This window comes from Salminus brasiliensis, chromosome 7, assembly GCF_030463535.1.
Source record: "Salminus brasiliensis chromosome 7, fSalBra1.hap2, whole genome shotgun sequence".
Classification (NCBI taxonomy): domain Eukaryota; kingdom Metazoa; phylum Chordata; class Actinopteri; order Characiformes; family Bryconidae; genus Salminus; species Salminus brasiliensis.
This window is the reverse complement of record NC_132884.1, coordinates 1,377,523-1,402,492: the sequence shown is the minus strand read 5'-3', so window position 1 is coordinate 1,402,492 and position 24,970 is coordinate 1,377,523. Positions and strand designations below refer to the sequence as shown.

Sequence of the window (24,970 nt, the reverse complement as noted above, 5' to 3'; positions counted from 1 at the left end):
GAGCCAAAATACAGCACAGCCAATTAGAACAGAGCTCATTTGCATATACGAAGGAATAAACCATCCCAGAACTGTATTTGTTATATTAATGAGAGAGCGAGAGTGGACAGTATCTGCTCTGGACCAGACGTCGGTTTGCCATCCGAGAGACGTTGGGCTGTACAGACGTTTAACAGATGTTGAAATTAGGTTTACGTCAAGCTCCAACGTTAGACAGACGTTGAATTTGTGTCACGTAAAATCACCACTAACAACCAACAAAATATCAGTGTCGGCTGTCTGCGCTATTCTCGTGACCTGACGCTGACTTTTGGTCACCAGATAGCAACCTGTCAGCGCTGGTGGCCAGCCTGGGAAGTATGGTGGTGGCAGCATCATGTTGTGGGGTTGAGACAGGGACATACCGCAGGACAATCTGTCCCTCACCTTCCTATTCTATGTCTTTCTCTCTTTTTTTCTTTCATTAATATTAAAAACTAATATTAATATTATTCTCTAATTTTGAATCATTTCTATTGGTCCGTCCCTCCTTAAAAATTAGCATAATGGAATAATGAGGTTATATACGTATATGTTGAGAGTATATGTTGTACTATATTTATATACTCCCCCGGGTCTGCTGTTGAATTGTAGATATTGTTGATTGCAGTGCAGACCAATAGGGAATCTCTTTGTGTGTGTGTGTGTGTGTGTGTGTGTGTGTGCTTATACTGTTTATACAGCTATGGTTGGTCGGTTGCTGTCCATTAGCGGTCAGTCTGTGATTCAGAAGCTCCACCTCTGTCCGACATTCCACTGCGTCCCTGCGCCATGATCTACACTTCCTCAGGAAACGGCCTTCACTTCCTGTTAAATTACCACTGCAAGACTGTGCTCAGTGATAGCCTGGACCAGGTACACACACACTCGCACTGGTCAGAAGTGGTAAGCCATGCGGGCGACTCGCACCTGTCTCTTCCTCCTCCTCTTCACCTGTAAGGACTCGTCTTTATTTCAGTTTCTGCTGTAATTAAGAATGTAATTGTAATTTAAGTAATTTGAAGGTTAGTAATTGAACTTGTTCTGAATGTGGACTGATTTGTGTTTTCTCTCTCTCCTCGCCGCTTCACTCGCTCTGACAGGTACGAAAGGCCAGCCAGGTCAGTGTTCCTTTCATTTCTGGACTTGACTCCTTTGACTTTTTTCTGAGGTTCAGATTGTTGTTTGTTGTTTTGATGGACATCAGATGTGTGTAACCTTTACATTTCTTCAGCAACACGAAAGTTCGGACATTTACTGACCATAACTAACCATTCATTATTCTGTCACTTATATAGAGTGAATTATTCAGTGTCTATTATTAATTGTTCAGTATCTACTATGAATGATTTAGTATCTACTATGAATTATTCAGTATCTACCATGAATTATTCAGTATCTACCATGAATTATTTGGTATCTACTATAAATTATTCAGTATCTACCATGAATTATTCAGTATCTACCATGAATTATTTGGTATCTACTATAAATTATTCAGTATCTACCATGAATTATTCAGTATCTACCATGAATTATTTGGTATCTACTATAAATTATTCAGTATCTACTATAAATTATTCTGTATCTACTATGAATTATTCAGTATCTATTATTAATTGTTCAGTATCTACTATGAATTATTCAGTATCTACTATGTATTATTCAGTATCTAGTATGAATTATTTAGTATCTACTATGAATTATTCAGTATCTATTATTAATTGTTCAATATCTACTATGAATTATTCAGTATCTACTATGAATTATTTGGTATCTACTATAAATTATTCAGTATTTACTATAAATTATTCAGTATTTACTCTGAATTATTCAGTATCTTCTATGAATTATTTAGTATCTACTATGAATTATTCAGTATCTACTATGAATTATTTAGTATCTACTATGAATTACTCAGTATCTGCTATGAATTATTCAGTATCTACTATGAATTATTTAGTATCTACTATGAATTATTCAGTATCTACTATGAATTATTTAGTATCTACTATGAATTATTCTGTATCTACTATGAATTATTCAGTAACCGTTAGGAGTTATTCAGTCTCTGCTTCTGTGTTTGTGTAGAGCACTATTTGTGATTACAGCTCGGTGTCGTTCTGCACCACAGGCTTGTGGGTTTGCGCTGTTTGATTATGACCACATGTGAAGATGCTTGACTGTGCTGTCACACGCTCGAGCAGTGAGGAGCAGATTACTGCCACTGTGCTCCACTGTCTTATCTCCAACCTATTACAGCTCGGGTCTGCTGGCTCTCATCTTTACAAGTTTCAGACCTCAGGTTTCGGTTTCTGCTTCTGTTGTTATATTTAACAGCAGCAGGGTTTTATCACCATGCCCAAATCATTGCACTGACCACCAGTTGCTAAGCAACAACGGCAGTCACAGATACCGTATCTACGCCAGTTCAAGTTTTGTAGTGATAGTGGCCGAAACTTTAAGAACACCTGCATCTCCGGTGTTTCTTCTGAATTCAAAAGGGTTTTAATAGGAGGTTTGTCTGACTTGGCTGCAGTCACAGTCTCTGCTGTGAAAGGCCTGTGAGGATTTGATTGCATTCAGCCCCAAGAGTGCATGAAGGAGGTTATGTACTGATGATGGATGGTTGATTAGTACTGGAGGCCGGTCTTCAGTGGTCATAGTTTGTTGATTGTTCTGCTCAAAAACTGCTGATTTAACTAGTCCGATGGGTTAAGCAGGGAAATTGGGACAGAGTGTTGGACAGCGGCCCTCTGGGATCAGAGTTGATGACCCCTGCTGTCCACTACAGTAGAGAAACACGACTTAGATTCCTTATTTGGTCACATCTCCAACCACTAGTGGTCTGCTGGTGTCGGTTATATTTTCGGTGTAAAGGTTGTTAGAGGGGTGTGTGTGTGTGTGTGTGTGTGGTTGGGTGGAGTCAGGGGGGTCTAAAATTACGCTGGTCTCTTGTGTGTTTGTTTAATGAAGCGCTTTTCCTTCCTATCCTGACGCCCCTGTTTACTGAGGCACGTCCCTGTGGGGCATTTGCTGGGCTGGAGGGCAGGAGGGGCAGACAGAGGGGCAATACTGTAGCTTCTAATTCCTTGGTGGTCATCTTTCTTCGCCTGTGGGGTTGTGTGAACTGAGCGGTTACATTTACTCCACATTTCAGAAGGTTGGAATCAACTTAAATAATATTAAACAATTAAATTGGTCAAGATGGTTCAACTGGTCATCCAGCTTGGACATTGGCCATGGTGGACACCCAGCTTTGGCTGGTTGGTCATTCTGGTCTTCCAAATTAGTTGCTGGTCACAGTGATTGACCAGCTTGGTCAAGTTGGTCAAGGTGGTCAATATGTTTGGTCAAGCTTGTCATGGTGGTCAACTAGCTTGGTCAACTTGGTCATGATGGTCAGCAAGCTTTTTCAAGTCAGGTTGGTCACTGTGTTCAACCAGCTCATCAAGTTGGTCAGGGTGGTCAGCAGGTTTGGTCAGGCTGGTGAAGTTAATCAACCAGCTTGGTGAAGTTGGTAATGGTGATCAACCAGCTTGGACATTGGTGATGGTGGACACCCAACGTTGGCAGGTCGGTCATTCTGGTTGTCCAAATTAGTCATGCTGATAATCCAGCTTGTTTAAGCTGGTAATCGGGATTGACCAGCTTGGTCAAGTTGGTTATGGTGATCAACTTGCTTGGTCAAGTTGGTCATGGTGGTCAATCAGTTTGATTAAGATGGTCAAATTGGTAATTTAGCTTGGTCAAGTTGGTCATGGTAGTCAACAAGCTTTCTCAAGTCCGTTTGCTCATGGTGTTCAACCAGCTCATCAAGTTGGTCAGCAAACTTGGTCAGTCTGGTGTAGCTAATCAATCAGCTTGGTCAAGTAGGTCCACCTTGGTTTGGTGGCTGACCAGCTAAACCAGTAAACTCCAGGGCAAAAGCAGACCATGCGCTGATTAAGAGCTGGTTTAGCAGTTTGACCAGCTTTAACCGAAGCCTCTGCTGCATTTCTGACCTCTGTTGAAGTACAATTTAAGGAAAAGGGTTCTCTGCAGAACTCCAGAGGAGAATAGTGAAGTGAGAGAGCGTAAAGGTTACTGCTCTGATTTGGTTCACTTTCAGTTGATGCCCTGAAATGAACCAAAGCTTTTCTCTCAGGTTTTCTACAGTTTGAATAGAAGGATGTTTAAGTCTCGTCCTCATGTTCTGCTTTTATGTCCTCAGTTTTCTTCGTTAAGGACGCCACGCTGTCCGTTCAGCCGGCGTTGAAAGTGGAGCGAGGCACGAACCTGACGCTTACCTGCACTGCCCAAGTTAGCCATGCCAGCGGCCATATTCCCCCTCACTCATACAACTTCTACAAAGACTTCCATAACGCAAATAACATGCAGCCGCTGGAAGCCAGGGGGAAGGAGACCCTCCACATCTCTCAGGCTCGCGCCTTCCACTCGGGGAGGTACCAGTGCGAGGTGGTGGTCGAAGGACAGAAGACGAAGAGCAGCTTTCAGGAAGTTGAAGTCAAAGGTTAGCCCTGTAATGCCCTGTAATTCTCACTTCTCCTTAAAGGTGCCAGAGAATGTGGACAAAAATATTTGGACACTTTTTATTTCTTGTTTCTTCACCACCCCACTTCATCCTCGGCTCTCCACTCGTTTCAGTAGTATTGGATGGAGCTCCATCCATCATTCCAGAGAACACAGTTCCTCCACAGCTCCTCAATGCTGGGGGCCTTTATATCCCTCCTCTAGCCCACGCCTGGCATTAGGCAGCATGGTGCCAATAGGGTCATGATGTAGATCTGCTCCAGAGAGTCCTATTCTATTGGCAGTACTTCTCTACAGGGCAATGGTTGCTGAACTTAAAGTAGCTGAATGTATTCATTAGAAGGGTTGTCCACAAACATTTGGACATGGAGGGCTGTCATTGCATTTATGTTGATGTTTAAGGATTATATTGAGTGTGTCGTCGTTTTTGGACGTGCAGGGCTGCAGACGCCAGAGCTGATTGTGGACAAGCTGCGGGTGAAAGAAGGCGAGAACGTGAGTGCCGTCTGCAAGGCAGAGGAGGAGAAGGGCCTTCTGACATTCACCTTTAGGGATGGCTCAAATGTAGTGTACCTTGCAAAGACGGACAGCGGCCAAGCGCAGACTTATATTCTCTTCCACTCTGGACGAACCGCAGACCTGACCTGTTCATACGTCATTAAACTAGAGAGTAAAATACTGCACTCCAACAGCAGCAACGTGGTCAGTGTTGAAGTGCAGGGTAAGACATTCAGTTCATTCATTCATTACCTGATGAAGCTCTACAAACCCATTAACTCTATATAAACATTAGAATAAACCCAAATAAACATAAAGTCAGTGGTCAGTGAGTGTCTACCTGTAATTAACTCTATATAACATTAGAATAAACCCTAATAAATATAAAGTCAGTGGTCAGTGAGTGTCTACCTGTAATTAACTCTATATAACATTAGAATAAACCCAAATAAACATAAAGTCAGTGGTCAGAGAGAGTGTCTACCTGTAATTAACTTTATATAACATTAGGATAAACCCAAATAAACATAAAGTCAGTGGTCAGTGAGTGTCTACCTGTAATTAACTCTATATAACATTAGAATAAACCCAAATAAACATAAAATCAGTGGTCAGAGAGAGTGTCTACCTGTAATTAACTCTATATAACATTAGAATAAACCCAAATAAACATAAAGTCAGTGGTCAGTGAGTGTCTACCTGTAATTAACTCTATATAACATTAGAATAAACCCAAATAAACATAGTCAGTGGTCAGTGAGAGTGTCTACCTGTAATTTATTATATAAATATAACTATAAATATATAACATTAGAATAAATAAATATATAACATTTGAATAAACTTCAGACACCATCAGCTCACCTGAATAACTGTAATGAAGGACTGATTAGATGAAGTAGAAGTTGGATGGAACATGGAAACGCCTTACAGTGGATTTATGGGAAATGTGTTTTTATTTTATTTGTATTATTTTAATTTATTAATTTATTAATAATTTTTTTTTTTACTCAGAGCTGAGCATCACACCGACGATCACGATCACGCCGTCCACAGAGGTCTTCGAGGCGGACACTGTAAACTTCTTGTGTCAAGTGGGCTCAGACTACCAAAGCTCACCGTCTCTCTCACTGCTGCTGGTCAAAGGGACGAAGATCCTCCAACAAAACATGAAAACTGGCCAATACACCAAGAAGGTCCAGGCGGCGGACTCTGGAGAATACGAGTGCTACGCCATAATGAACAAGATCCTAAAAACTACCTCAGCAAATCTAACGGTCAAAGGTGAGAAATGTGTCTGTGTATGTTTATTCTTATTAATATGTTGGTATATAAAATATGCAGCACATATCAGTGTATCGTCATGGTCACACATGAACCCCTCAACTTAAATCAGGGTAAAAAGATTTTATTCATTCAAGTCATTTGGAGCCTCTCTATTGGTCCATTCATCATGACATTGTAAAAAGAAATGCTCTCTCTCTATACATGTATTTATATAAACACTATATAACATTAGAATAAACCCAAATAAACATAGTCAGTGGTCAGTGAGAGTGTCTACCTGTAATTAACTCTATATAACATTAGAATAAACCCAAATAAACATAGTCAGTGGTCAGTGAGAGTGTCTACCTGTAATTAACTCTATATAACATTAGAATAAACCCAAATAAACATAGTCAGTGGTCAGTGAGAGTGTCTACCTGTAATTAACTCTATATAACATTAGAATAAACCCAAATAAACATAGTCAGTGGTCAGTAAGAGTGTATATCTGTAATTAACTCTATATAACATTAGAATCAACCCAAATAAACATAGTCAGTGGTCAGTAAGAGTGTATATCTGTAATTAACTCTATATAACATTAGAATCAACCCAAATAAACAAAGTCAGTGGTCAGTGAGTGTCTACCTATAATTAACTCTGTATAACATTAGAATCAACCCAAATAAACATAACGTCAGTGGTCAGTAAGAGTGTATACCTGTAATTAACTCTATATAACATTAGAATCAACCCAAATAAACATAGTCAGTGGTCAGTGAGAGTGTCTACCTGTAATTAACTCTATATAACATTAGAATAAACCCAAATAAACATAGTCAGTGGTCAGTAAGAGTGTATATCTGTAATTAACTCTATATAACATTAGAATCAACCCAAATAAACATAGTCAGTGGTCAGTAAGAGTGTATATCTGTAATTAACTCTATATAACATTAGAATCAACCCAAATAAACAAAGTCAGTGGTCAGTGAGTGTCTACCTATAATTAACTCTGTATAACATTAGAATCAACCCAAATAAACATAACGTCAGTGGTCAGTAAGAGTGTATACCTGTAATTAACTCTATATAACATTAGAATCAACCCAAATAAACATAGTCAGTGGTCAGTAAGAGTGTATATCTGTAATTAACTCTATATAACATTAGAATCAACCCAAATAAACAAAGTCAGTGGTCAGTGAGTGTCTACCTATAATTAACTCTATATAACATTAGAATCAACCCAAATAAACATAACGTCAGTGGTCAGTGAGAGTGTCTACCTGTAATTAACTCTATATAACATTAGAATAAACCCAAATAAACATAGTCAGTGGTCATTGAGAGTGTATACCTGTAATTAACTCTATATAACATTAGAATCAACCCAAATAAACATAGTCAGTGGTCAGTAAGAGTGTCTACCTGTAATTAACTCTATATAACATTAGAATCAACCCAAATAAACATAAAGTCAGTGGTCAGTGAGTGTCTACCTGTAATTAACTCTATATAACATTAGAATCAACCCAAATAAACATAACGTCAGTGGTCAGTAAGAGTGTATACCTGTAATTAACTCTATATAACATTAGAATCAACCCAAATAAACATAACGTCAGTGGTTAGTAAGAGTGTATACCTGTAATTAACTCTATATAACATTAGAATAAACCCAAATAAACAAAGTCAGTGGTCAGTGAGTGTCTACCTGTAATTAACTCTATATAACATTAGAATCAACCCAAATAAACATAACGTCAGTGGTCAGTAAGAGTGTATACCTGTAATTAACTCTATATAACATTAGAATCAACCCAAATAAACATAACGTCAGTGGTCAGTGAGAGTGTCTACCTGTAAATAACTCTATATAACATTAGAATAAACCCAAATAAACATAACGTCAGTGGTCATAGAGAGTGTATACCTGTAATTAACTCTATATAACATTATAAGATATCTCTCTCTATTCATATATGTATGATGTGAATGACATGAATTCATGATGCAACTAAACTGTGTCTCCTAGAGTTGTTTTCCCAGCCGGAGCTGGCCATAAGACCGACCAACGTATTCGAGAGGGAGCAGTTTACCGTCACCTGTGAAAGCTTAGAATTCGCGTCTGAGCGAATACAGAGCAGCGATGTGAAATACTACATCTACAGGAACGAACACCATGTCACTCTTGGAGCGTTTGATGGAAAGCTTGTGGCTACAGCAGGGTCGGAGAGCAACGGGAATTACACGTGTAAAGCTGAAGCGCGAAACATCATTAAATGGAGCCAAGCTCAGATCTTCAGTGCAAGAGGTGAAGCAGCCTCACTTTGAAGGTAGACTTAGGGTGGGGTCTTTAGGGTGGGGCCTTTAGGGTGGGGCCTTTAGGGTGGGGCCTTTAGGGTGGGGCGTAAGGATAGGGCGTAAGGTTGGGCTTTAGGGTGGGGCCTAAGGGTAGGGCATAAGAGTGGGCTGTAGGGTGAGTCCTTTGGGGCCTTAGGGTGAGACTTTAGGGTGGGGCCTTAGTTTGAGGCTTTAGGGTGGGGCCTAAGGGTAGGGCTTTAGGGTGGGCTGTAGGGTGAGTCCTTTGGGGCTTTAGGGTGAGACTTTAGTGTAGTGCTTTAGGGTGGGGGTTTAGGGTGGGCTTGTACTGATACAAATGTGTTTTTCACTTCCTGTGTGTGTGTGTTCTCCTTCCTCCCCCCAGTGCTAGTCTCCAGACCCATCATCCAGGTGGTTGGTCAAGTGGTCGGTCAGGTGGTCCTGGGCCGCCCATTTCTAATTCACTGCTTCTCAGAGAACGGGAGTTTTCCCATAACCTACACACTGAAGAGAAACCACAACCTGCTGAACCGCAGCGAGAGCAGACACCCGCACGAGCACGCCATCTTCACTGCCAACATCTCATCTGAAAACCAGATCCAAGAGTTCAGGTGCGAGGCGAAGAACAGCCCTCACCCCCCGCTGATGAGTGAAGCTCTGTCGGCCTCAGTTATCGGTGAGTTAACAACAACACTGGAAAGTATAAAGCTTGGTAACGGGGTTCCACAGGGTTCCACACTAGGTCCAGTACTCTTTATATGTTGCTCAACCAGTGATTTTATTTATACTGCATTTAAACAACTTTAATAGAAAATTTCCCATAGTTTTAATTCAGTTTTCCCACCGTTTATAATCATTATTTTCTTTTTATAATTTAATATTCATATATATATATATATAATTCTGCTTCAAATATCACTACATTTCACTAAATACATATTCCTTTTGCTTGCAGTTCCTGTAGGGCTGGTGTTTCTGACCATCATCCCGACACCTGAGGATGTGACCGAGGGACATGACGTTGTTTTGATCTGCAAGGTCAGCAGAGGAACTCCCCCAGTCAGCTTTAGATGGTACCGTTCGGACAGCAATATCCCGCTGCTATCCACAACCACCATGGCAAATTTCTCCTTACACACACTGCACAAAGTGAGCAGCGAAGACAACGGCTCGTATCACTGTGAAGCCTTCAACAGCGGCACGGACTTCACCCGGAGCAATAAGGTCACCTTCACAGGTGAGACACGCCCCCCTCCCCCAAATCAAATGTGATACACTGTGATATATTGTATGGAGGGAAAAAACCCACCACATCTGAAGCATATTAATGTACACTACACGTCCAAATGTTTGCGGACACCCCTTCTAATGACGTACCCGTTGCTGACCCGTTGCTTGTTTAGTCCCTGTAGATCAGTGTTGCCAGTAGAATAGGACTCCCTGGACGTTTAGGATGAGTTGGGGAGGTGAGGGGATGTGCAGCTTCCGTGATGCCACAGCCATCCATCAGTGACTGGACGGCCTATAGAGTGTTACAGTTTTTGCAGCCTCTCTCTCTGGATAGGTGGGATGGACCTCCCTCTCCCCCCATCACTCAGCTGACCAACATTATTAGGAGTTAGCGTTCTCCTCCAAGCGTGTTGAGCTGTCTAAAGGACGTATTTGTAGCAACTGAACTGAACTGCTGTCTGTCTCCTCTCTGTGTCCTGTGCAGTGAGACTGGCCAGATGGAAGAAGGCCCTTATCGGCGGTGTGTGTCTGCTTTGTGTGTCGGCACTTGTGGTGGTCCTGCTGATGCGCTACAGGGCTAAGAGAGGTAGAGAGACCTACAGCCCGCCTAGCGTGGCGCTAGCACCCCATGCCTGACCTTATTCTCGACAAAAAACAAAAAAACTTCATCCTGTCTCTCTGTCGCAGGTAAACGAGAGACTGCTGCCCAGCTCTCAGTGTGAGTGTGCTCGCTTGTTCGCTTCTTAGAGCAGATCTGTAGGGAGAGAGTGTTAGCATTAGCTGCTATGAGCTACACCTAGTGGAGGTGGAGATAAATACACTGTAGGGTCGTAGCTCTGTAGGGTATCATTAGAATGCAGTTGCTGTAGGTCTACATAGGAAGGAGATACAGAGAGTTGGCTGCCAAAACATTAACACCACTGCCAGGTAAAGTGAATTACACTGATGATCTGGTTCCAATGGCTCCTGTCAAGGGGTGGAGGTATGAGGCAGCAGGTAAATAAACTGTCAGTTCTTGAAGAGGATTTGTTGGAAGCAGGAACATAGCTAACAGAGAACGTCTGAAGGATCTTCAGCAACGTTTTTAAAAGGTTCTAGGAAGGTAAGCCTGAAACGAAGTAACGTTCTATAACCAACATTCCCAAAACTTTTACAAGAACTGTCAAACTGTGATGTTCTAGATGACTGGGTCAGTGTAGAACATCTCCAAAACATCAGTTAGGTTTTGTCGGGTGTTCCTGATATGCCGTGGTCAGCACCTACCAAAAGTGCTCCAAGGAAGGACATCCAGTGAAGTGGAGAGCGGGTCATGTACGCCCCGCCCACGGGGCCTTCATGAGTATCAGTAAGCCTTAGGCATCCTTCCTTGGAGCACTTTTGGTAGGTGCTGACCACTGCATACCGGGAAGACCCCACAAGACCTGCCTGATGTTCTAGAGATGTTCTGACCCAGTCATTATCTAGAACATCACAGTCTGACAGTTCTTATCAAAGTGTCTCAGATTCTTACGCTGGTCCATTTTTTCTGCTTCAGCACCTTCAAGAACTGACCGTTCACTCGCTGCCTAATATGTAGATCCCTTGGTGATTTAGCTCTGCTGACCTCAGAAGAGCAGCTGTGACTGTGGCCTAAACCAGTCCTGGTTATCCTTCTGACCCAGAACACGGTTCATAAGCAGACAAGTGAGGGATGGAAACGCAGGTAGTGCAGCGAGGAATTCTCTCTCTCCCTTCTGTCGAATGCTGAGACTAATTCTCTCTTCACCATTTCTCAGAAAGCCTGCAAGCCCTAAATCAGATGACTCAGTAATATACACCCATGATGCTCTCTCACGCTGCTGAAGGTAGCTTCCTTTTATTCTGTCCCATTCCACCCACCTCATTAGGCTCCATACTCCACAGTCTGATCTACATCTAGACTACAACAGACAGAAAGAGACCCTCCAGGCCTCCAATTAAAGGGACAATTAGGCTCAACATGAGCGCTTACTCACAATTTTTTATATGTATTATGCATATAGACTATATGTCCTTCTAATGAATGCATTCAGCTAGTCCCTATCGGCACCATGCTGCCTAATGCCAGGCGTGGGCTAGAGGAGGGGTATAAATAAAGCCCCCCAGCATTGAGGAGCTGTGGAGCAGTGGAGGAGCTGTGTTCTCTGGAATGATGGTGGTGGAGCTCCATCCAGTACTTTTAAATGGGATGAGTTGGGGATGATGATGAGGTGGTGTGAATGTGAGATGCTCTTGTCACTGAATGCAATCAAATCCTCACAGCAATGCTCCATCGTCCAAAATCTAGTAGAAAGCCTTCCTCTCTGGACAGTAGAGACAGTTACTCCAACAAAAGCAGGAGAAACTATTTTTTTTAATACCCTTGATTTCAAAACAAGCAATGAACGAGCAGGTGTCCGAATACTTTTGTCCAACAGTTAACGAGTGCCGTAAACTGTTCAGCTCACTCTAGAAAGTACCGCAGAACAGCTTCCGACAGATATTGTGACGTTTACATTGCTCACTTTGGCCAGAGTGTCTCTTTAAGCTTCATTTGTGTTGTGAAAGCATGCTAACATTTACTAGCGCTTGGTAGTCTTGCTAACACTGCTAACACACACACACACACACTCTTTTTGGAGCTAAAACCTCCGATTTGAAGCTAAAACCCAACAGATCAGTTCCATTTCTCCACTGTTTTCACCAGCGTTTCAGAACCAACCCAAACCTTGCTTGTTAAGTTGGCTAACAAGCCGATAACGATGGAGCAGGAGCTTAGCTTAGCCTCGCATCGCGTGTGTTTGCGCGTGTTCTCGCTCAGGCCCACCGGGTGGTAGTTATGCAGTCATTTGGAGCTCAGTGTAGTTATGGGGTCAGTTAGCAGCAGACGACTGGTGTGTATGGAGCTTTTGCGTTGCTGCTAGCATGCAGGCCTCAGCCTTTGCTTCTTGCTGCTGTTGCTGCGTTTTGCTGTGTTCGAGGACGATCCCCAACCCGCACCATCTTATTCCAGGCGGAGTGGCTCTCAGTGGCTCCAAGAAGATGAATGGGACGGGTGGAGCGCAAAATAATATGACGTCAATTGACGGGATCACCTGCCGGATTCTGGAAGCAGCGTAGCAGCGAGGCGCTTCTGGACCGAAAGGGGGGAAAAGGCAAACACTAAGGAACTCACCTAAATAATGCTCACATCGACTTCATCATCACATCAGATAACATCCTATATGGAAAAAAATGTGGAAATGAATGCTACAGATACAGAAGAGGAGGAGGATCTACACTGCGTTTCTGTAGGGACGGATTAACATGCCACTCAAGATCATTGTTCATCATTTTTATCCAATTTCTTTATTTTATTTATTTCATAAATTTCTTCCTCACCACTTTCTTACTACCTACCTCTCCCACCCCACATCTCCCATTCACAGACGTACTTTATAAAACATAGCACATAGCGAATTATGCTAATTTGAGTGTCAGAGGGTCAGTAAAACACTACAAGGAATGGCCTTCCTGTTAAAAGGACGTGTTGTTGGTTTTCTGAGTGTAAATAAGTGAACAATCATCTGCTTCACTATATGTCCAAATGTTTGTGGACACCCAATCTAATGAATGCATTCTGCTACTTTAAGTTGCAAATGCACACACACACACAGCTTGTCTTGTCCCTGTAGAGAAGAAGTACAGCCAATAGAATAGGACTCTCTGGAGCAGATCAACATCATGACCCTATTGGCTCCATGCTGCCTAATGCCAGGCGTGGGCTAGTAGAGGGGTATAAAGACCCCCAGCATTGAGGAGCAGTGGAGCAGTGGAAGAACTGTGTTCTCTGGAATGATGGATGGTGGTGGAGCTCCATCCAGTACTTTTGGGACGAGTTGACGAGTTGGGGATGATGAGGTGAGGTGGGGTGGTGATCATCATCATCCATCATCCTGACCTCACTAACTAATGCTCTTGTAGCTGATTGCAATCAATCAAATCCTCACAGCAATGCTCATTCCTCCAAAATCTAGTAGAAAGTCTTCTTCTCTGGACAGTAGAGACAGTTACTCCAACAGAAGCAGGATCAGCTCTTCTTAATACCCTTGAAGCAACAAACATGTATACTGTCCAGGCTGCACAGGGACTTATTTACACTGACAACATCAACTGCACGTGCAGTTTCACCAGGGGCGCACAAACATTTGCACAGGGCTGTATACTTTAAAGGCCATTACTGTACAGTTAGATCACCTCACCTTTAGAGCACATCCCTCACTTTTGTATGTTAGGAATGTTATTCTGTGTTGTAAATGAGGCTGAACTATAGACTGTGTGTGTGTGTTTATATATATATATATATATATAAATAGGACTGTTAAAATTTAACTGTAGAGTCACTAAGAAGACGTGTGTATATAATTTTGGGTTATTTGACTTAAAAAGACACTTATTAAAATAAAAAATACTTTATTTTGGACCTTTGGGCTTTTCTTACTGGATTTGTTTGATTGCTTTTATAACATTTATTTTGATATTATATATATATATATACAACATTAATAACAATATATATATAATGACATATATGGACAAATGAAAAATCTTCCAGTTACATATGTGTATATATATATATATATATATATATATATATATATATATATATATATATATATATATATATGTAAATAATGATAATTATTAGTCATGGAATCAAACAATGTTTGTAGATGTTTTCTTATTTTTTATCTGTTGTTTACTTGATGATTTATAACGCTGGAATTGATCAAACATTCTCTGATTCTCTGATCTGAGAGATGTGTTGAATAAATGACATCACAATTATTGCCTCACTTCCCCTCATAACGGAAAAACAGATTCTGTAGAAAAATTGTCTCCATGCCAGGAACTCTAAATATTCCCGACCTGTTACTGACTTTCTAAACTGATCTGCTGGGCTTATCAGCATGAATTCCATCAGATGTGCCAGTTAATCCGCAATTCACGAAGCTCCGAGAGTTTACTCCAGGCTTATTGTGAGCGACTGAATGCCACAGGTGGAGGAGGTGGAGGAGATCCACCGATTACTGCCAACACAGCTCCACTGCCTGTCAGTCTGAGATCCCACAATAATCCACAGCTATCACTAAAGCCCCCAAACCCAGGATCTCAGATCCAGTTCAGACTGATGAAGCCCCTCAGTGGGTTTTGTCTGTATTGAGGCCGAGAGTTTTGATTGGTTGAGAGTTCTCTTAATCACAGGGTGGGTTCTGTGACCTTACTAATCCTGGGTGTGTGTTTCTGTGTGTGTATCTGTGTGTGTGTGTGTGTGTGTGTATCTGTGTGTGTGTATCTGTATCTGTATCTGTGTGTGTGTGTGTGTGTGTGTGTGTGTGTGTGTGTGTGTGTGTGTGTCTGGTTGGTGAAGTTGCTGAAGTTTCTGTTGAGGCCAGTGTTGATGTGTTGTGTTTTCTCGCTGTGTGTTTTCTGCAGTGGGAGTCCTCAGTGGTGAAGCCAGTGTCTGGAGCAAGAGACCCCCGGACACAGGTAAAGCCCACCTAGAGCTGTGAACCTCCACAACTTCCCAGACCAATCCTCAACACCCCAGTGACAGCCCACCTGTTCAGAACCAAGCCGCAGTTTTCAGAAAATCACTGTGTGTGTGTGTGTGTGTGTGTGTGTGTGTGTAGGTGATGCAGGAGATGTGGAGGACCCGGAAGAGACAAATGTGGAGTACACAGAGGTGCTGCATCCACAAGCTGACCCCGCACGTGGTAAACCAACTTAATAAACACCACACACACACACATTTTAATAAACACCACACACACTTTAATAAACACTAACACACTTTCATAAACACTAACACACACTTTACTAAACACTAACACTGAAAACATTAATCATACACTAATAAAGGCGAAGCTTTTTTTTTTACACTAAACACAGTTTTCTTTCTTCAATTATTTCTGTGTGTGTGTGTGTGTGTGTGTGTGTGTGTGTGTGTGTTAGTGTGAGAGAGAGTAAATAAAGGAAGTAAACAGGATGGGCGGAGCTAATTACTGCAGTAATGCTCCAACTGTTCACCTTCTTATATCTCAGCTACTGTTAGTATTTATATACACACCCTTTATCTCAGTGGGTGTCCTCTGGGAGGTGTGTGTGTGTGTGTGTGTGTGTGTGTGTGTGTGTGTGTGTGTGTGTGTGTGGTAGAGCAGCAGTGATGATGGTGTTTAGAGATGAATAGTTGATGATTTAGTAGATGACAGGAAATTCCACCGTCCTCATACATGCTGAGATCTTCATTCAGTACTAAAGAGACCTCCCTCCCTCTCTCTCTCTCTCCCTCTCTCTCTCACACACTCTCTCTCTCCCTCTGTCTCTCTCTCTCTCTTCCCCTCTCCCCCTCTGTCTCTCTCTCTGTCTCTCTCTCTCTCTCCCTCTGTCTCTCTCTCTGTCTCTCACTCTCTCTCCCTCTGTCTCTCTCTCTCTCTCTCACTCTCTTTCTCTCTCTCTCTCTCTCTCTCACTCTCTCTTTCACTCTCTCTCTCTCTCTCTCTCTCTCTCTCTCTTTCACTCTCTCTCTCTCTCACTCTCTCTTTCACTCTCTCTCTCTCTCTCTCTCTCTCTCTCTCTCTTTTACTCTCTCTCTCTCTCTCTCTCTCTCTCTCTCTCTCCCTCTCAGTTCCATTGAAGAAAGGCACAGATACTGTATACAGTGAGCTTCAGACTCCTCAACAAGGTACAGCCTCCTGAACACAAATACACATACACATACATACAAACACACACACACACTCTCTCTCTTTCACGCACACACACACACACACACACACACTCCCTTTAATCTCTAAATCAAATAAGTGATACTCCAAGAACACTGAATGTGTGTTTTCATTGGTTGACTCCAAGTCTTCTGCTCTGTGGTCCACTTCTGGAGGTCAGGTGTCCACTTCCTGCCTCTGTTCACTGGAATGTCCTGTTTGCTGGATTTTTAGCATATTTCAGATCATGGTGAAAGATTTATTGACTAAATTTACTTCAAATTAGACGACCTCTGAGCTTTAGCTTGATCTGAGGAATGAAGCCAAAACTGTCCGTCATGTTGTCAAATCTGCAACCATAGTCTGCGCAGTAGAGACCAGAGGCGGAGCCAAACTAACCTACTCATTTGGTAGACCCGCCCCCTTCTCCCAGACCACAGCGCCTCAGTGTCTCAGACCATCTTCATTGAGCTTCCAGCGCAGAAGCAGAGCAGATTTCCCCCTGAATTCTCAGTTTGTCAATGCAGATCCTGCAGATGGTCTCTTCCAGCCAAGGCTGTCAATCACTTCACCACTTCAACCATGGCAAAACCCACTGGTTGGACCGTACAGACCAGTAACCTGCCATGGCAAATCCCACTGGTGGGATCGTACTGAACAGTCCTCGTATAACTGACTCGTATAACTGACTTCACTTTAGCTAATAAAGTATAATAAAGTCCTGACCAAGGCCCTTAAGATGACATCAGAGATGCCCCCAAGGTCCAATGAAGAGGCTAAGTGGACCAGCATTACCAGTGTGTGTGTGAGTGTGTGTGTGTGAGTGTATGTTAGTGTAGAAAGAAAGGAAACCCCAGCCCTGTTTCTTTGTTCCCAGTCTGGAAACTCTGACTACCCTGTCTCTCATCAGCACACACACACACACACACACACACACACACACACTCACACACACACTCAGAGTGCTGTAGAGGAAAGAGCAGGGCTCTGTCAGGAAGACGTCCGTTACACAGCACAGAAACATCACCTACAACTGTTTCAATGGAATACCTGAAACACTGGTCACCAGGGCTTGGGCAGCTGTGTTTTGAGCAGCTGGTCAGACTGACCTTCGGTGGCTTTGTTCAAATGCAGTTGAGGGGAAAAACTATATCCTGTAAATAACCTTTGCACCTGGGGGCGCTGTCCTGCTCCAGCACCACCAACAACCTGCACAGATTCAGGCACACTGACTAAAATACACAAATACTACTAATAATAAAAGAGCTCAACCAACTGCTCACCTGCATAGGGTAATTACAGGTAGACGCTCTCACTGACGACTGACGTTATGTTTATTTGGGTTTATTCTAATGTTATATAGAGTTAATTACAGGTAGACACTGTCACTGACCCCTGATTTTATGTTTATTTGGGTTTATTCTAATGTTATATAAAGTTAATTACAGGTAGACACTCTCACTGACCACTGACTTTATGTTTATTTGGGTTTATTCTAATGTTATATAGACTTAATTACAGGTAGACACTCTCACTATGGGTGTTGGTGTGTATATTAATGTGTGTGTATGTGTGTGTGTGTGTGTGTGTGTGTGTTGGTCAGGTTTGGGTGAAGTTTTCTGAAGTTCCTCTCTCTGAGTTGGTGGACATCTCCTGCACTCCTCCTGCACTCCTCCTGAACTCCTCGTACGACACTGGTGGCACTCTCACTGCAGTGTGTATTTCTCTGGTTGAAGGTGTGTTTAGGTACTGAAGTCATATGTTCACATTTCCTCACTTGTTTTTTACACTTTAATAAAGATAACACTTTTCAAATTATTTTCAAGTCGTTTTTATATGTTTTCTGTGCTCTGGATTTGGGAATGCTAATGCTAATGCTAATTGGTGTACATTGGTTTTTAGCCTCAAATTAAAATCCATTAGCCTCAAAGCTTCAGTGCTTAACCCTAAAGAAGCAAAACCTCAGATACTAAACTACTTCTCAATGTTCCTAACGGTTTTAGCCTGGATGTTTTGTCTCAGGAGAATTTGTTTAGAACATTGCGTAAATGTCTGAACTTCTGAGTGTCAGGAGACGACAATCAACCCTAAGTTATGCAGCCTTAAAGACTGCCACGAAGACCACTGCAGGTTCTCGAAGCTTTTAAGAAGGTTCTTCACACTTACAAATTCTGCCTTCCACCCTTGAAAGGTTCTTCAGAGGTTCTTCCAGAACCTGTTATGGTACATGGTTCCACCCAATAGTTGCTTCAAAGCCTCTGTCAGAGTTTGACCTTCTCTAAGACTGAGTAGAGACTTTTTTAGGGCCACTGTCGGCCTGACTGGTGACTTGTGAAGTATTATGGGATTTCCGCTCATTTCCCATTTGGTGGGAAGATAACAGCCCAATCTCTACCGCACTGCAGTCTACACCCCCCACCCCAACCTTCCACCCCCTCCACCCTCTCCACACACACCCCCAATCAGGAAACGGTCTAATAATGACTCACCCGATCAAAGCCGTCCGCTCTGACTATCCTCATGACATCATGCCATTAGGGACGGAATTATGTCAGGGATAATGATGAGGATGATGATGAGGATGAAACTGTACCCAAGACATGCCATTTATGGGCATAATCATGTTTACACTTTTGCCATTGTTTTTGTAATAAAATAATGTACTATAATAATAATAATATAATAAGGCTTGTATGTACAGCCTTTCTCTAGTGTGCTTTATTTAATCACAACCCAAGAGGAACATGGGTAAAAAGAAGATGGTGAGTCTTAAAGTGGATAAAAGGAAGACCAGTCTCAGAGTTCCTCAGGGATGGCCTGCCTAACACTCAAAGATCTAACCCCTTCATAGATGCCAGTCTGGTCTAGACCACTGGTAGGCCAGGCTGCAAGATGGTGTGTAGAGACTGAGACCAAGAGTAGTAGTGGAATCCAAGGCAAGGTCAGGGCCCATCAAGTCTGAGTCAAGACCAAGACTGTAGTAATCGAGTCTAAGCCAAGACCAAGACCAGGGCACATCGAGTCCGAGTCAAGACCTAGACTGTAGTACTCGAGGCTGAGCCAAGACCAGGGCACATCGAGTCAGAGTCAAGACCAAGACCAGGGCACATCGAGTCAAAAACCAAGACTGTAGTAATTGAGTCAGAGTCAAGACCTAGGCTGTAGTAATCGAGTCAGAGTCAAGACCAAGACCAGGGCACATCGAGTCAGAGTCAAGACCAAGACCAGGGCACATCGAGTCTGAGTCAAGACCTAGACTGTAGTACTCGAGGCTGAGCCAAGACCAGGGCACATCGAGTCAGAGTCAAGACCAAGACCAGGGCACATCGAGTCAAAAACCAAGACTGTAGTAATTGAGTCAGAGTCAAGACCTAGGCTGTAGTAATCGAGTCAGAGTCAAGACCAAGACCAGGGCACATCGAGTCAGAGTCAAGACCAAGACCAGGGCACATCGAGTCTGAGTCAAGACCTAGACTGTAGTACTCGAGGCTGAGCCAAGACCAGGGCACATCGAGTCAGAGTCAAGACCAAGACCAGGGCACATCGAGTCCGAGTCAAAACCAAGACTGTAGTAATCGAGTCAGAGTCAAGACCTAGACTGTAGTAATCGAGTCAGAGTCAAGACCAAGACCAGGGCACATCGAGTCAGAGTCAAGACCAAGACTGTAGTAATCGAGGCTGAGCCAAGACCAAAACCAGGGCACATCGAGTCAGAGTCAAGACCAAGACTGTAGTAATCGAGGCTGAGCCAAGACCAAGACCAGGGCACATCAAGTCAGAGTCAAGACCTAGACCGTAGTACTCGAGGCTGAGCCAAGACCAAGACCAGGGTACATTGAGTCCAAGTCAAAACCAAGAACAAGACTCATCAAATTCAAATCCAGATCAAGACTGTAGTAGTTGAGTCCGAGTCAAAGCCGAGATCAGCAGTGCATACATTTACATATTCAAATTATCCAAGATACATCTCTTTAAAGAGAGGTGGTTACGATGGACACCATTATCCCACAAGAAGCTACTTACGCCTCGAACCTGCGGTAAAATGCAGTGACACATGTAGGCACAGCGGCGCTTGTACAAACAGGAAGTTGTGGAGTAGAATGTTCATAACTAGAACGCTAACCAGCCAAACCCGCACTATTAAGAGTTTATAGGAAACACAGTATTAGTGTGACCAAGGCAAGGTCCAGACTGTAATAATCAAATCCAAGTCAAGACCAAGACCAAGAGCAGGGCACATTGAGTCCAAGTCAAGACCAAGAAAGACTGCAGTAGTCAAGTCTGACTCCGTCAGCTGCTGAGATGAGGTCTACGGAGTCGGATGTGTGAAGACGGCCACACAGAGAAGTGTACTGCTGTGGTTGTGGTCAGACCAGAACTTTGAATAGCACGACTGAGTGGCACGACTCACACTTCTAGAAGAAGGCATGAAGACAGCAGCCATGGTCTTTACTGCCACTGTTGCATGGTTCATCATCTCCTCAGCCACCGGTGAGTCCAGTTTACCAGCGCCGTAACTGAGCTCTATTGGCTCCATGTTTTTTAAGCGTGCCTCTCTTCTCCTCCCAGCGTACGGGAATGTCGTGTTCCTCCACCGTGAGACGAACGCCTCTGTGGAGATTCCCTGCGAGTGCTCGGACCGCAGTGTGAGCTTGTTCGCCTTTGCCCTGAAGCGCGGCCCACACAAGTCCAAAGAGGTCCTGTACCTCCACGTCAGCAACGTGTCATCCATCGAAGATGCAGAGCCTCAGCGTATCTCCGTGCAGAACCACCTGAGTAACTATGAAGCCCGTGTGAACATCAAGCACCTGCAGAATAACGACACTGACCTTTACTGGTGTGTGTTTTACTACGAAACTGATATGCAACTGAACAAACCCGGAAGCACAGAGTTCTTCATTTATGTTGAAGGTAATGGAAAACTCTGAACTCTAAACGGTTCTACGCAGTTCTATGAAATGGGTTCTTTGACTCTATGCGTTTAAGTTATGCTATGTGGAACCATCTGCTAGAGGATTTCCTTGTATTTGATGAGACCATTTAACCAGGCAAAGAACCCTCCATGTAAGCGTTGTTATGGTTTAAAGAGTCATAGAACCTTTTTTTAGGTACTAATAATTTAGATCCTATATATTATTTATTATTATTTATATATATATTTTTAGAATCACCTAAATATTTGCCTTATATACGAAGAACCATTCATGTATTCATGCAAATTCATGCAAATGGTTCTTTGAGTCGATAATATTGGTCGTTATTATTTACAGCCCCTGACTTTACTAAAGAACCATTTAACCAGGCAAAGAACCATATAAGCATCCAAATATGCATTGGAGTTGTTAGGCTTTTACACAGAAACCTTTTTTAAACAGTAATAGAACCTATACTTTACAGCAAATTGGTTCACAGAACCTTTTTTTAGGTACTAATAATAATTTAGGTTCTATATAGAACCTTATTTATGTATTCAAATGGTTCCTTTGAGTCAAGAGCATTGTTCATTATTATAAACAACCATTGACTTTACTAAAGAACCCTGAAGAACCACTTTTTAAGGGTGTGCAGCAAAACGTGTTGCATGTAGCACCTAAAGCGGGTTCTATGTTTTATGTTCTGTGGAGAACCCTTCAGGCATTCAAATGGTTCTTGGCGTTGAAGTAGTCTACGTTCTATTCTATGCAGAACCACACTAAAGAACCTTTGAAGAATGGCTTTCTCACCCAGCATGCTCATGCCGGGGTTCACGTGGGTGGAACATTGGCTAGGTGGGTTCTATATAGAACCTTCCAGGTGGGCGTGGGCTCTGAGTGGGTTTGTACATGTGCTGTTACTGGGACCCAGCTGGGCTTCCCCAAATGCTCCCCATTGTTCCAGCCCACCTCAATCTCACATGGGTCCCATCTAGGCCCTCGTATGCAGTGCACATCCCATCGCTGACCCTGGTGGGCATCCATGTCTAGGGCCAACGTGGAACCTGAGGACAGGACTGTCTGATTCCCTGTTGGGATACCCATACAGACCCCATTTGGAAACGTTAGCTGGGTTTTGTTGGGGGGGGGGGGACTGTAATGACTGTAATAACGTCCTGAATGGCGTCTGTGCTGCAGCTCCTGAACTGTGCAGATGCTCCAACCTCTTGCTGTACGCTCTGTCAGCAGCTGCAGCTCTGCTGTTCTTCTGCCTGCTGACCCTCACTAGAGCATACTGTGTGAGTATCACTGTAGCCTGTGTGTGTGTGTGTGTGTGTGTGTGTGTGTGTGTCATTTAAACACTCTGACATCTGTCTTTTCCTCTCCCGCTGCCAGAAGAAGCCCGTGGTCCAGCCCGTCTATGAGGATATGAGAAGTGTCCGTTTTTCCAACTGAAGAGTACACTAGACCTTCCATCATGACCTTTGCTGACCCCACCCCTGCATCTGACCTCTATAAGTACAATTACAACTGGGTGGTGGACCCACGCTCGATCTAGCAGTGGCACTGATGTGTGTGAGACCCCCCAGCACCACACACACACGGCCTCTGCGCTGAGCCTGCTCCTTAGGCTTGTGACTTTGGAGTGATTTCTGTTGAACAAAGCGTTAAACAGGCCTACTGTCTATTACAGCTGCATAACAACCGCATAACAGTCTGTTTCATGATGACGTCATAATGGTAAATTCTTTAATCAGTTCTGAAGATGATGTCATAATAGTGCTAATGTAAGAAAGAGCTCGGGTCTGTTGTGCTATTGTGATGTCGTAGGGGTTCTACTGTAACCAAAGAGTCCTCCCTGCCCTATTATGATGTCATAATGGCTCTTAAATGACAAAACGTTCGAACCGTTCTGTTGTGATGTCATGATGCCACTAATGTAACTCACGGTCAATGTAACCAAGAGTTCTGATTGGTTTCTTGTGATGTCATAAGGGTTCTACTGTAACCAAAGAGTCCTCCCTGTCCTATTATGATGTCATAAAGGCCCTCATATATCCAAATGTTGTGACTGTTCTGTCATGGGATGCCATAAGGGTCCTACTGTAACTGTAACTACAGTCTACAGTCTCTTATGATGTCCTAACAGAGTTAATGTATCCGTTGTTCTAAGAAATGAGGTTCAGACTAGTTTAACCACCGATGTCCTCATCTTCTGCTTCTGCTAGAGCAAAATATTCAGTGGTTGGAGGGAGGGGGGGTGTCAACACTTCACAGGTTTTGTAATTGAAGAGTGTTTTGTAACAAACAGCATGCTACTCATTGAACCATTCCTTTAATTCACTCTTTTTTGGTTTGTCTGTATGGACAAAAGTATTGAGACACCTGTTCATTCACTGTTTCTTCTGAAATCAAGAATATTAAAAATAGTTTCTCCTGCTTTTGTTGGAGTAACTGTCTCTACTGTCCAGAGAATCCTACTAGATTCTGGAGGAAGAGCATTGCTATGAGGATTTGATTGCATTTAGTGACAAGCGGGTTAGTGAGGTCAGGATGTTGGATGATGATGATCAACACCCCACCTCATCATCCCCAACTCCCCAACTCATCACAAAAGTACTGGATGGAGCTCCACCACCATCATTCCAGAGAACACAGTTCTTCCACTGCTCCACAGCTCCTCAATGCTGGGGGGCTTTATACCCCTCTACTAGCCCAGGCCTGGCATTAGGCAGCATGGAGCCAATAGGCTCTTGTTTATCCTATTCTATGGGCAGTACTTCTCTACAGAGACTAGACAAGCCGTGTATGTGTGTATCAGCAATGGGTGCAACTTAAAGTAGATGAATGCATTCATTAGAAGGGGTGTCCACAAACATTTGGACATATAGTGTATGTTAAAGTGTATGTCTGTAGTTGAATGAAAATGAGATTCTTCTATTTGCATTTCCCAAATTAGAAATCTGGACTTGGAAGGCAGTGTCAGAGCAGAGAGGGTTAAGGGCCTTGCTCAAGGGCCCAACAGTGGGTATTGAACCTACAACCCTGTGAGCAGTCAAACACATACATGAATGGAGCTTAAAATGCTTCACAGAAAATTAAAAGACATCAAAGAGCTGCAAAATAAAACCCTAGTCAACAGTAACCTGTTTGTTTGTTCTCCAACCTGCATTTCCCATTTCAGTCAACAGAGGGCATCACGTCTGAATCCAATACCAACACCATTTTCTACAGAGTGAGCGTACAGTGTGTGAGTGAGTGCTGCCATCTAGTGGACACACATACACATAACTGATGTCCCCAATGTGTTATACATTACTTACACCTTGGAAACTGGAAGCAATATCACAGACCAGTTATGAGCTGTGCCCAATACAGAGTGTGGGCCAGAGGGGTATATATGAAGCCCCCGCCCCCCACCTCACTGATGCTCACCTGATA

General features: G+C 43.0%; 1 protein-coding gene across 11 annotated transcripts; it reads left to right on the top strand.

The window, feature by feature from the left end:
• Nucleotides 1-891: 891 nt before the first annotated feature.
• Nucleotides 892-18,434, top strand: pecam1b (platelet and endothelial cell adhesion molecule 1b). Of its 11 annotated transcripts, XM_072683371.1 has the most exons (13): nucleotides 892-974; nucleotides 1,122-1,139; nucleotides 4,232-4,531; nucleotides 4,991-5,272; nucleotides 6,064-6,333; nucleotides 8,357-8,635; nucleotides 9,029-9,319; nucleotides 9,599-9,880; nucleotides 10,358-10,459; nucleotides 15,346-15,399; nucleotides 15,543-15,626; nucleotides 16,538-16,594; nucleotides 18,220-18,434. In XM_072683371.1, the coding sequence occupies exons 1-13, from the start codon at nucleotides 932-934 to the stop codon at nucleotides 18,237-18,239; spliced, it is 2,082 nt and encodes a 693-aa protein (XP_072539472.1). In that variant the 5' UTR covers nucleotides 892-931; the 3' UTR covers nucleotides 18,240-18,434. The 11 variants fall into 11 exon arrangements, 6 of the variants coding, with proteins under 6 accessions (XP_072539472.1, XP_072539473.1, XP_072539478.1 ...); XR_011979908.1 differs by lacking the exons at nucleotides 16,538-16,594; nucleotides 18,220-18,434 and adding an exon at nucleotides 12,884-13,770 and having other exon boundaries at nucleotides 15,543-15,568; XM_072683372.1 differs by lacking the exon at nucleotides 10,358-10,459.
• The last annotated feature ends 6,536 nt before the right edge of the window (nucleotides 18,435-24,970 follow it).

What these genes read in the sequence shown, in the direction of transcription:
- pecam1b (XM_072683371.1), top strand. Translation starts at nt 932, where the DNA reads ATGCGGGCGACTCGCACCTGTCTCTTCCTCCTCCTCTTCACCT. An exon ending in GGTCAGTGTTGAAGTGCAGG is followed by an intron (nt 5,273 to 6,063) that starts GTAAGACATTCA and finishes TTTTTTACTCAG; the next exon opens with AGCTGAGCATCACACCGACG. An exon ending in CAATAAGGTCACCTTCACAG is followed by an intron (nt 9,881 to 10,357) that starts GTGAGACACGCC and finishes TGTCCTGTGCAG; the next exon opens with TGAGACTGGCCAGATGGAAG.